The 13,096-nt window shown below is 22.3% G+C and overlaps 3 protein-coding genes across 3 annotated transcripts; 2 read left to right on the top strand and 1 right to left on the bottom strand. All coding sequences in view use genetic code 6, as the record gives it.

Moving 5' to 3' along the window:
* Positions 1 to 376: 376 nt before the first annotated feature.
* On the top strand, positions 377 to 2,148 carry TTHERM_000101299 (insulysin, insulin-degrading enzyme, putative; the record flags this gene model as incomplete). The annotated part of the gene is made up of 3 exons (XM_012796616.1): positions 377 to 849; positions 1,234 to 1,520; positions 2,018 to 2,148. 3 exons carry the CDS (start codon positions 377 to 379, stop codon positions 2,146 to 2,148), a joined length of 891 nt encoding a protein of 296 aa, XP_012652070.1.
* A 532-nt stretch (positions 2,149 to 2,680) lies between these two features.
* On the bottom strand, positions 2,681 to 4,578 carry TTHERM_00101290 (cytochrome P450 family monooxygenase). The gene has a single exon (XM_001012178.3). The coding sequence runs from the start codon at positions 4,501 to 4,503 to the stop codon at positions 2,935 to 2,937; it is 1,569 nt and encodes a 522-aa protein (XP_001012178.1). The 5' UTR covers positions 4,504 to 4,578; the 3' UTR covers positions 2,681 to 2,934.
* Positions 4,579 to 7,068: 2,490 nt separating this feature from the next.
* On the top strand, positions 7,069 to 12,263 carry TTHERM_00101280 (chromosome condensation regulator RCC1 repeat protein; the record flags this gene model as incomplete). The annotated part of the gene is made up of 13 exons (XM_001012177.2): positions 7,069 to 7,329; positions 7,386 to 7,401; positions 7,476 to 7,631; positions 7,693 to 7,780; positions 7,840 to 7,892; positions 7,954 to 8,124; positions 8,182 to 8,729; positions 9,256 to 10,148; positions 10,202 to 10,304; positions 10,352 to 10,806; positions 11,014 to 11,129; positions 11,364 to 12,112; positions 12,171 to 12,263. The coding sequence occupies exons 1-13, from the start codon at positions 7,216 to 7,218 to the stop codon at positions 12,261 to 12,263; spliced, it is 3,555 nt and encodes a 1,184-aa protein (XP_001012177.2). The 5' UTR covers positions 7,069 to 7,215.
* Between the last annotated feature and the right edge of the window lie 833 nt (positions 12,264 to 13,096).

Below are 13,096 nucleotides of genomic sequence, written 5' to 3'. Positions count from 1 at the left end.
GGTTAATAATCAAAAACTTTTTAGAATATTTAAAGCGTTTGTATTATTAAATCTTTTTAGAATATTGATTAGAAATTAGAATAAATAGGATTTAAACTTTTAGAATATTTAAAAGCCTTTATATTCAATATTTTTAATATCTAACTCTTTTTAGAATATTGATTAGAAGTAATAGAATTTATCTATCTATCTATCTAATATTGTTGCTAGAATAATGATATAAAACCTATTAGAATATTTAAAATAAAATAAACTATTAATCAGAAAAATTTTTTAGTTAAAAAAATTGCTTAAAATTTTTGTTTTGCATATAAAATTAATAAATTATTAAAAACCTAAAAAATATCAGAAAAATAATTAAATAAAAAATTAAGAAATGGATTAATAATTGAAGATATACTGTAAGAAACATAAAAAATATCAGGCGAGATATTTCAATGTTTCAGAAGAAGCATTCTAGGAACTTAAGTGTGAAGAGTGTATAACAGAAGAAAACAGTTCATTAAAAGATCATCTTTCTATAGAGATTATTAATATTTGTGATGATGATTAAATTTTTCCTAATTGGCCACCAGTTAATGATATAAAGCTTTTGAAAAATATATCATCAATTATGATTAAAGAAAATGAAACCTTAGAGGAACTAGACTTATAGTTTCAATAAATGATTGCAGATATTTTAAAAATAATTGAGGAAATGAAGAAAAAATGGTATTCGTATCTAACCAATAAAAATCAGCAAAAAGTAGAAATATTGAATAGCTATAATGAGATTTCTGGAAAGGAAAGACTGAAATAATTAATTAATTTCACTTAATAAACAATGGAGGATCAGCTAAATGACTTAAGGTAATTCACTTCTATGTGTCAAAAATAGAAAGATCAAAACACTGCTCTCCTTCAAGAATAATTAAATAAATACTAAAATTTATTATTTAGTAAGGAAGATTTATCTATTTTTAAATAATCCTTATTAAAATAAGTTGACATTTTTAGCAAACACATTTTTGAAAAGATTGAAACAAAGTAACAAAGTTAAATAAATTAAATAGGGTAGTAAATTAATTTACTATTTGGAAAGTCTTCATTTTGTAATTTTGGTTAATCAAAGAAAATATAAATTTTAGAAAATATAAATGAACAAAAAATTTAGATTATAAAAAATAAGGAAAATTTATATGGTTAGGTTTATTTTTAATAGAAACTAAGCAAAGATAAAAACTATATCGTTAGGTTCAAATTTAATGAGCATATAGCAGATTAATTAATAATCGGTGTTCTTAATGAAAATAATTTGTCACTTCCTCTCTCCAGTTCTTGTTAAGGAAAGGCTTTTGGGAAGAGTAATTTGTTTTGCGGTGGTTAAGTAGTAAAAGGAAGTTACTTTTAGGAAATTAAAAAAGATTAGGTAATTGAAATGAGAATAGATATCTAAAATAAAAAATTATAGTTTTTAGACTATCCTAATTATCAAAATATAAATGAGCTTTAAGACTGTCATAATAATTTAAATTAGAATAGTAATTATTTTTTAACATTATAATTTGGTAATGATAAACCATTTAAAATGTGTGTTGATTTAATATACTTTGAAGAAATTTAAAGTGAAAAAATGATTTTTAATTGAATCAAAAATATTTATATTTTACTTATTGAGCGAGCACATTTAAAATGGAGATTTTAATTAATTAAATTACTCAAAAATTCTCAGATCAATTATTACAGTTTAAAATAAAGAAAGTATTAATAATATCAAATTTTTATAAAAGTATTTCTTATTTTCATACTTTATTAAATATTCATATTATAACAAAATAATTATGATATATCTTATTCGTTCTAAGTTAAGGTGATTTTCTAAATTAAGGTGTTTATTTTTTTTTTAAATTATTTTTCATATATCTTAATTAATAAGTAATAATTGTTATTTTTAATAATTTTTATTAAAATTATAAAGAAATTTAATATTAAAATTAGATGGGTTAAATTAATTTTTGAAGAGAAAATTTAAAAAAAGATAAACATAATGAAATTGAAGAGATAAATGAAGAAGAAGAACATGAGGAAAAAGATGATAAATAAGATGCTGAATAGAATTATGATAAAGAAATGGAAGAATAAGAATAAATAGAAGAAATTTAATTTTGATAAATATAAATGTTAAAAATATTTATTTTTTTTATATTAATTATACACTGCATATTTAATAAATTTTAATGAAATAAATCTTCTCTAAAAAATATTTTTATTTTCTAATCTTGTTTTGTATGAATATAAGACTAAAACATGTTTTTTTTTTAATTATTTAAGAAATTATGGTACTTCAATATATATTTGAAAAATAAATTTAAGATTAGTGCAATAAATGGCAAACATATTTAATAAATTAATTAAAATTTCATATTAAATTTCACAATATATCGAAAAAAGCCTTTATTAATTTATTTGAAATTTATATGAAGATTTAATTTAGATGGCTTGAGCTTATTAATTTGTTTGAAATTTTAATTTAGTTGATTTGAAGCTTATGAAAATTTTTTTAAATAAAAAATTTATGGTTGTCAATAATTAGATGATTTATAATTAAAAAGTAGAACTAAAATTAAAAAAAATTTCTAAAAAATTTAATTAGAAATAGAGAGTTAAAAATATTAATTAAACATTTCAAAAAAGAATGAGCATACAACTAAAGAAATAATAGAAAAGACTTTTTAAATTAAATTACTAAGAAATTAAGAAAAAAGCATTTAATTTAATTTATTAATTTATTTTTTATTTGTTTTTTAGTCTGTAGTTATTAATAAGTAAGGTTAGTTAATTATTTATTTAGTTAGTTAGTTAATTTTTTGCTTTTCATATTTCTTATGCTAATCTAATAAATTAAATGGTTTATTTATTATCTATCTATCTAACTATCTGCTTTGTGCAACTATATCAAGCAGTAAGTTTTTTTAATTTGATAATATCTCTTTCGTAGCTGGTGTACAAGAATAAGTGGTTAAATCTAACTTTCTAGTGTTCTTCGTTGGGTAAAACTACGTAATTTTTGAGGATGTAAGCAATCATGATCTTAGCTTCGATTAAGGCCAAGTGCTAGCCGATGCAATTACGGGGACCTGCTGAGTAAGGGATAAAACTGAAATGATCTTGAATGATGTTCTTGTCTAAGAATCTATCGGGATTGAAGGTATCAATATCTTTGCAGAGGAGTGGGAACTTTTATTCATTATATTAAATGGTTAAGTTTGATACGAAGGCACCCTTGGGAATAGGGAAGTCATCGACCATGTGGTCACGAGCAGAGACTCTAGGAATGACTTGAGGGGCAGTGGGATAAACTCTGAGGGATTCTTTGAAGAAAGCATTGAAGTATTCAAGTTTATTCAAATCTTCGTGCTTAAGATCGTCAAAGGTCTAAATAACAGAATCAATTTCAGCTCTGATCTTTTGTTGGAGTTCAGGGTGTTAAGCCAAAACCCAAAGACAAATACCAGTTTAGTTGGCAGTAGTATCCATACCAGCGAAGAAGAAAGTGGTGAATTAGTGGACAATTTCTCTTTTAGGAATGATTTCGTAATCAGCATATATTTTAGGGTTTTCCTTCAAAGCCTTTTGTTGCTTAATATATTCTAATAAGTAGAGATTAAGGAAGTTTTCATCAACCTTGGAAGTATCAGTCAACTTTTCTAATTCAGAAAGACGCTTGTCTACGATTCCTTCAATAAATTAGTTGTAGTTTTCAACACGCTTTAAGAAGTTCTTTTCAAAAGTTGTGTTCAAAACTCTGGAGGCCTTTTCTTAGCCGAAGACCATGAGCTTTAAGAAGTAGGCAAAGCTGTTGGCCTTGTAGGAGAAACCATCACCGATGATTTTAGAGATTTCGACTGAGGGTTAGAGACCATTTACTGTCATTCCCTTTAAGTTTTCACCAAAGAATGTTTGGATGACGACTTCAGAAGTGATGTTTTAAAGTTCTTCAATAATTGTGATGGGAGTCTTACCGTCGCTGGGAAGAGTTGAAAGGAACTCCTTGGTAATCTCCTTGATGATAGGGACACGATTCTTCAAAGCGTTGAAGTGGAAGGAGTTAGAAAGGAAGTTTCTTTAACGAGTCCATACCTTTTCTTCAGCAACAACTAAGCCCTAACCAAATGCATCACGAGCACCGAAAGGACCTTCTACTTTGTAGTAGGGCTTGGTGTTTTGCAAGAAGACCTTTTATAATTGGGTGTCAATGATGATAATCTAGATGATGAATCCATTGAAAACCATGACAGCCTTAACATCAGGCTTAGTTCTTTGAATTGTCTTTAAAATGTGAAGGGAATCACCATATTATCTGAAAGACTTTCTGGAAATACCAAAGTTACCTAAAAGAGGGTAGAACATAAAAACTACCTTATCACCAAATTTACTCTTGTAAGTAAAGTAGATCATCAAGTTCTTAATGATGAACCTGTAAACAAAAAGAAGCACTAAAGCTATGGCTATGTATCCTATCATTATGAAATAAATAAATACCTTTTTTTTATTACTTTTTCTTTTTTTCTTTTTCAACTTAAAAAGTTTTAAGATATTAATTAATATTCTCTTTTTTTTTGAATAATAGTACTTTTTATATTCAACTGTTAGTGCTTACCTAATATTAGAGTGATTACAAACTTTAATTCATTTTTAGCTCCAAATTTAATTCAATAACATTCATATAAATTAACAAAAAAATAAAAGATTACATAACCAAAGATACTTTTTATAAATTACGCAATCTATTTATAAAAGAGTTATTCTTATTATTTACGAATCCAATATTAATTGTCTTCAAAACCAATCAAGAAAAAGATATTCCTTTGCATATCTTTCCAAAAGAAAAGCAAAAAAAAAAAAATGTTTTTGATTTTTTTCTGACAATCCAAAATAGCTTTTAAAAATGCAATTAATTAAAAAAGGGCTCATACAACATGATGACTATGTACTTTGACTTTGTAAAAAGAATTTTTTCATAGATTGTTAAATTATTTTAGATTTTTGATAAAAAAGCAGTAAAATATAAAGATAGACTTAAAGTTTGCAAGCTAATTGCTTTAGTAGCACTAAAAAACATTAATGAATTAAGCTGATTAGAAACATTAAGATCATATTTACGAAAATGGAATTTATTTAATTATTAAATGCATCATTTGAAGTACTCGTAAACAATTCTTTTATAATAAAGCTTAATTTATAAAGGAATTAAATTTTAATCTCTGCAAGAAAGTAACTTTAAAAGGGGGGAATATAAATTAATTAGCAAACAATTTTACAATTCTATGGATATTAAAAGATATTCTTACAAAAAATTAATACAATTCATTTAACTATGCTATCATCATCCAACTGCCTTCAAATTAGTAATAACCTAAAACTTTAAACTTTTATTTTTTATGTAATATTTTCTTAGCTGACATATAAGCTGCAATATCTAATTTTTTAATATGGCATTTGATTTCATTTAACTAATTATGTAATAATTTATGTAAGATAGATACTAAATATAATTTTTTTTCATCTAGCATTAAGTTTCTTTTTAAAAACACTCTTTGACATATTTATACTATTTTTAATAATTGTATTTTTTTAATCATATCTTAGCTTAAGGTTATTAATATTACAATATCACAATAAAAGAATATAAATACTTAATTAGCTTATTACAAATTTAATTTACCACAGTTTAACAATTTATTTTCTTTATATGAAATACTACAAGCGCTTCGAATCAAATAATATCTTATAAAGTAACAATAATATTCAATAAAAGTAAACATTTTCATAAAAAGTTAATAGATTTTACATATTTTCTAAAAATATTTCATTAAAAAAGGTAACTTATATAGATAGTTTTAGCATTAATTTAAGCATATGCTCTGCCTATATCTTTTATAATATTTTAAATAGTAGTTAAACAATAATTATTTGATTGAATATTTTTTCATATTTAACGTTTTCTTTGTTTCTGATAAGAACAAAAAGATATTTTATCATAAAAACTTTAAAAAATGTATTTTTCGTATCTTTTTAATTTTAATAAAACCATGAATTATAATGTAAGGATTATACCATATTTTTAATTGATTAAATAGTATTATTAATTTAAATATTTAATCTGACTAATATTTCGAATCAATTTTAATTAGATTTTACATATCTTCTAAAAAACATTTCATAAAAAAAGGTTTTAGACCAGCTCAAACTTTTTAAGATAATTATAGCAATATTGAGAAGGTATACATATATATTAGATATATATTTATTATATTTTTAATGGTAATTAAAAAGTAATTATACTTTTAAATATTGTTTCTTATTTATTTACGTTTTCTTTCTTAAAGGAAAAAAAGATATTTTAACATAAAAACTTAAAGAAATAAGTTTTTTGTATCTATTTAATTTTAGTAAAGGCATCAATTATATTTTTAACTTAATTAATAATCACATTAATTCCCATATTCAATGTTTATATATATATCTTTTTTTAATGTGTTGGAATTTTTAGTACCAAAAATAAAAAAATATTTTATTTTAATTTGATAATATAAATTAAATATTTGAAAATTATTTTATTAATATTAATGACAATACAAAGTTATTTTTTAATTGTTAGTTAAAGTAAACTTAAAGAAATAAGTTTTTTGTATCTATTTATTTTAGTAAAGGCATCTATTATAATTTTTAACTTATTTAATAATCACATTAATTTCCATATTCAATGTTTATCTATATATTTTTTAATGTGAAATAATAAAAAAAATATTTTATTTAAATTTGATAAAATAAATTAATTATTTGAAAATTATATTTTTAATATTAATTATAATACAAAGTTATTTTTTAATTGTTAGTTAAAGTAGGATTTTTGAATAATAAGTAAGTACTTTCAATGGATCAAATCAATGGCCGTTTGAAAATTGTTTATATCCGCTAGAAATAAACAGCTTATTTTTTGTTCGTTTGTCTGCCTGACTGCTTTAATGCAGAAATGAATGTTGATTAAAAAATTAAATTAAAAATTCAAATAAATGATATTTTTGAAAAAAAAGTGTTTAGTTAGATTTTGATAGGTAAAGAGATTTGATTTTATTAGATTATTATGATTTAATTATTGATATTAAAAAATATATATATTTATTTGTATATTCCTTTCTTTTAAATAAATTGTATCAATTATTTACTTAAGAAATGATTTTAGATGATAACTAGCTTTATACTCTTTCTAATAATTTTAACAACACAAATTCAACATAACAAAATGGAACTTAGAAATTGAACAAATATTCAAGCAGCTACACAGAAGTAAATTTTAAAAGAATAAGCTGTTCGCCAATATTTAAATCATATTTTTTACTTAGATATTTGCATGGGGATGTAATCAATTTAAATAAAACTTAGAGTTTACTAATGTTTCACTAAGAGTTTAAACTCCATTTTTAATTTACTAGGCGATAATGAAGGGTAATTAGGTTTAGGCGAAAATAAATAAGGTAAAAAATATGCTATCCCTCGTATCTGCTCCTTCAATGTAGTAATTTAGCAAATCAGTTGTGGTAAAAATCACTCTGCTTTTATAGCTTCTAACGGATATGTATACACTATGGGTAACATAAATGCAACAACTAAACAAATTTGTGTTCTTATAATTTATTTTATTTTTAAAAGGTTCTAATGAATTTGGAAAATTGGGGTTATCTCATTAACAAATGATAAAAAGTGCATTTTCTCCACAACTTGTAGAATCTATATAAAAGTATTCTGATTATTTAATTTAAGTTGAAAATAACTAAAAAAAATATTGCTTATTAATAGATTTAAAGCAATAGGAATAAGCTGTGGATTTGAGCATACAGGAGTTATTTGCTGTAAGATATGCATATTTATATTTCAAAAAATGATTTCATTCATATACTATTTAATGTAAAGCAAATGGAGAGGTTTTTACATGGGGAAAAAATACAGACGGACAACTTGGTCTTGGAAATTATGTAAATCAATATATTCCTCAAAAGGTTAGTTTTAATCATATCTAAACAATAAATTCGACTATTGCAAAATAAATAAGTTGTGGAGCTTACCACACGTCAATTTTACTTGGTAATTATTTAACTTAGTCTTTAATTTAAAGATTCTAAAAATTCAATAAATAAAAAGAATATGGTGAAGTATGCAGTTTTGGATAAAATGATAAAGGACAATTAGGAATAGGGAATTAAACAAATGAATCTCTTCCTAAAATGAATGAATTTATTCAAGAAATTACTACTATGATTAGCTGTGGATATTATTACAGCTTATTTCTTACTAAGTCTATGAAGGTATTAGCTTGTGGAGATAACTCTGAAGGCTAACTAGGATTGGGGAATAAAAGATCTTAATTGAAGCCTATATTGATTAATAAGTTAGAGAATATTTAAACTATAGATGCAAAGTAGCACTCTGCAGCAATAAGCTCAAATGGTGAATTATTTCTTTTTGGAACCTGTATGTTTGGAGAGTTCCTTTTCCCATAAAAAGTTCATAACTTAAAAAAGTAAATGGCTGCAGTCAGCATCGGAGATAATTTTGGCTGTGCAATAGACATAGAGGGATAAATCTATTCATGGGGTTACAATGAAAATGGTCAGCTTGGTTTAGGAGACCAAGAACCAAGAATTCTGCCAACTCCTATGGTTTGCTTAAAGGGTAAAAAAGCTCTTAAAGTAATATAATTTCTATCTAAAGCTATAAACCTTAAACAATATCTTAATTTACTCAATAGAAAAATATAATTTTATTACAACGAATTAAATACTAATTTAACAATAAAATTATTTAAAATCAAAAAAAATAATTTAATATTTGAAAAAACCAAATTAATTTATTAAAAAAAGAAATAATTTACTGATTTAAAAAATTTGCTTATCAAAATAAGTTATTTCTTCAAAAAATAAAAAAATTATTAATCAATTAATTTGATGAGACACTTATTAAATATTCAATAAGATTTCTTTGATTGATTTAATAATAAATAATAACTTTGAAAAATTAATGATTGATTGATCGATCATGTTGATGAACTAAATTTTATTATGAAAGAATAAATTATTTTGTTTAAAAATAAAAATAAATTTTAAAAACTTTGAAGTTTGATTTTAAGAAATTTATAAATGAAGTTATGAATGAATTATTTATTTAAAATAAATGTAAAAATATTTATTTGAATTTTACTTTTTAAAATTTCAATAGATTTAATGCGGTTAAAATTATTGTATCTCATTAGGAAATACTGTGATTGTTGAGAAAGATAAATCAAAAAAAGCTGCAAATAGCTCTAAGCCAAGAACTGAAACTTATAATAATGAAAGTGTGGATGAAGCCCAAAATAGGAGTGTTTATGATATTCCAGAGTAAAACTTAATACCATTTTTTAGGAGAAATAGCTAAAATTAAAGTTAATACCTAACTCAGAATAAGAATAAGTCTAGCTATACTAATATGATTTCAACTAATTCATAATAGATATCCTAAATTAATCCTGATTGTTCCTTTATTTCAAGTCCTGAAAAATCCATGTATTAACATAGATTTGAAGAAATAAAAAACGTGAAATCAATAAAATAACAATAGTTGGATTTGATAAACAACTAAGCAAATTAACAACTTAATAATAATTAAAATTATTTTCAAAATAACATTAATCAATACTCAAATTTAATGGCGTCTAATTTATAGAATTATAATGAATAAAATATTTTGATATTTAATAAACAAAACCAAAATATCAATAGGTAATAAAATCTATCAAACTAACTTTTACCTCAATATAATGGTATGATAAATGAAAACTAATCACCTCTCAATCTTTCAGCTATTGAGTAACCTCCTTATAATCCAACTACAGCTTTTGTTTCCCAAAATTATGCTGATGATGATGAATAGCTATAATAAAATTAATAGCATCAAGTTATAAATTAATTAAATCAACAAAATTAATTTGATTCTAACAAATCAGCTAAAAATTGCAATGGATCAAATGGATAAGAACTTATTTCAAATTATAAAAAGCAATTTAATATGGTTAACTAAAAAATAAGAAGCAAATCCTCTGGAAAAAGCATAATCAAAGAAAATTCTAATTTGTAATTTTAATATTTATTTTTTTTAATATAGCTGAATTTTAATTTCAAAATAGAAATTCAGTTGATACGACTTACTTACTATAGCAAGGAGCCTCATAAGTTTTTTCCAAATTTAATAGAAGTTATAACTAAGAGTTTTTAGATAATCAAAACTAAGTAAAATTGAAATTTGTTATTTTTATTTTCCATAAAATATTTTTTAGTCGTTTGAAATTAAAAAGCACAGCCAAAGCTACTTCGAAGAGCCAGAAAGAGAAGAAAGTTGGAAAAAAATTTTATAGTAAAAAGAATTGATTATCAAAAGATTAAAAGAAGAAATAACTGAGTTAAAAGAAGATCACAATTAAGAAATGGATTTTCTCAAACAATCATTAGAATAAGAGAAAATATTGAACACAAAAATTAAAGAATAAGTAGAAACCTTGAAAAAAAGGGAAATTTAAATGGCAGAACAAATCAATGAAATTTAATCAGAACTAAATAGCAAAATAAAAGAAATATTTGATTTAAACAATGTTATTACATCTCTAGAAAAAAAGCTCTCAGAGTAAAATTTGATTTCAACAAAATAATTAGAACAACTAAATACGGAATGCAATACTTACAAAAAGAAGATTAAAGAATTTGAGTTAAGGCTTTTGGATGAGTCTTAACTGAAGTAAATTATTTAATTTTTATTGATTAAGTTTAAAAAAAATAAATAACAGCTGAATAGCATTAGATAGCTTGTTTTATTAAATTTATTTTAAATAATTTTCTGTTTTTTTGTAGAATTTATTTTTATTTAATTTAAAATAAATTTTTAACTTAAAAAAAAAATTAATCGATAGATTATTTTTTACTATAATTTTTTATAATTAAATAGCTATTAAAATTACATACACCAAATGCAATAAAAGGATTAGTAAAACGACTAGCTGAGAAATGTGATTTAAAATCTTGAAAATAGAAATAGAGAATTAGAAGAAACACTTAATGAATGTAAATTAATTTTTATTAGTTAAATCATTTTGAAAAAGATTTTTCATGAATAAGATATTCATCAATCGAATATTATTAATAAAAAATTGGTTTATTATTTGAAATAATAAACAAGTTGTATTTAAAAAGATAAGACAATTATATTTATCTTTTAATATTAATTTTAATGAAAATTAATTATTTAATTTAAATTTATTTAATGTAATCATTCATTATTCATTTTAAAATTAATAGTTAACTAAACAGGATCTTAATTCAACTTTTTGAGAGGCACTTAGTAAATACAAGTGAGTGGACTCTAGAATAGCTAGTAAATTAAAAAAGAAAGAAATTATAAATAGTAATTTTTAAATAGCTCTACAAGAAAGCTTAGTAATGATAGTAGTAGGATAAATAATAATGCTAGTTTAACATAACAGTTATCTCCTTATATTTAGCAGCAAACTCCTTTCTAAAACAACCAGCTGCTGAATAGTAATTTATTATATTAGAATTAAAATAGATGTGTTTCGCCTGCTAAGATAACTTAGAATAATATAGCTAGACAGCCTTTCTAATAAATAAGTGTTAACTAATAGAAGCTAGCAAATATAGTCTAAAGGTCTCCATTTTAATAAAAGTAAAGCTAAGCAAATTAAATGTTTAACAAGAGTTAAAGAGATTTTAGTAACAATAGTAGTATATCTTACAACTAGTATGCTTAGGATCTAGAATAATAAAAGTAACAAAGTCAAACTATGATAAACAAATTTGAGAAATCTGCTAATAAAATATTAACTATGCTAACAAGTGAGTCTCCTGAAAAATATACTTTTGATTAAAATGATTTATAAAGTGATTAGCATCTTAATTACGATGCTTCTTTTAAAAAAGATAGAAGACATCTTACTGACAATTATATTACCAAAAATGAATACTCAGATGCAACACCAAAACAACAGACAAATAATGAGCTTGGACAAATATATAGAGATATTTCTACTGTAAAATATAAAAAATTTCAAAATTTAAATATAATTTATTTTTAATTTAAAATTTTAGTTTGAGTTAAAGGACAATAGAAGTAAGAGTTTAGAGAAAAGAATGTAAGATTTTGAAAAGAGGCTAAAAGAAAGCTCTTAAAAGAATAAATGAAAATGAAAAAAAAATGTATTTTGAATACAAAATTCATTAAACCTAATTAAAAAATTATATTAAAAACTTGTTCATTGGCAAAAGTGTAACTAATAAACAAGCTAAATAAATGCACTGATTGATTTAAATAACATAAAAATTTTTAAGATTAATAAAAAATATAAAATTTATTTTAAATTAATTGAATTGTTCAATATTTTTAGTGATTAATTAATTTATTATTATTAATAAATAAATAAAAAGCAAATAGAATTCATTTATGTTTCAATTAATAATTATTAGTTTTATTGATTAAATTTTAAATATTTAATTAAGTTTATTGCTCAAATAAATAGATAGAAAATATTAATAATTAAAACTTTTAAAATTTCAAATATACAATGATAAATATGCTCACTTTATAAAGAGTTTTTTAATTAAAAATATGTACTTTTTCCAACTTAGTTGAATGATAATTTTTAAAATTATTATTTTTTGGTGTTATTTTAACATAGAGAAATGACGGTAATTGAAAATGAATGTATCAAAAAAGTAATTTAATTTAATTAAAATATATATTTTTATAAATATACTAAATAAAGAAATGATTGATATTAATTGATTGATTGTAAATAGAATTTTAATTTGTTTATATTAATATATAATATTATTAAAGAATAAATCAATGCAATATTTAGTATTTATCAATATATTTATTTATTCATTTACTTACTTCCTTATCTGGTTTATTATTTTTTTGTTTATTTTATTGCTTGCTTGTATATCTTTGTTTGTGGATATATGTTTGTTTGTTTGTTTTTTTATATTATTTATTGTAAGTTGTGTTTACATTA

The sequence above is a fragment of the Tetrahymena thermophila genome (assembly GCF_000189635.1).
Source record: "Tetrahymena thermophila SB210 genomic scaffold scf_8254716, whole genome shotgun sequence".
NCBI lineage: Eukaryota > Ciliophora > Oligohymenophorea > Hymenostomatida > Tetrahymenidae > Tetrahymena > Tetrahymena thermophila.
The sequence above is the reverse complement of the archived record's forward strand: the minus strand, read 5'-3'. Positions and strand labels throughout refer to the sequence as shown.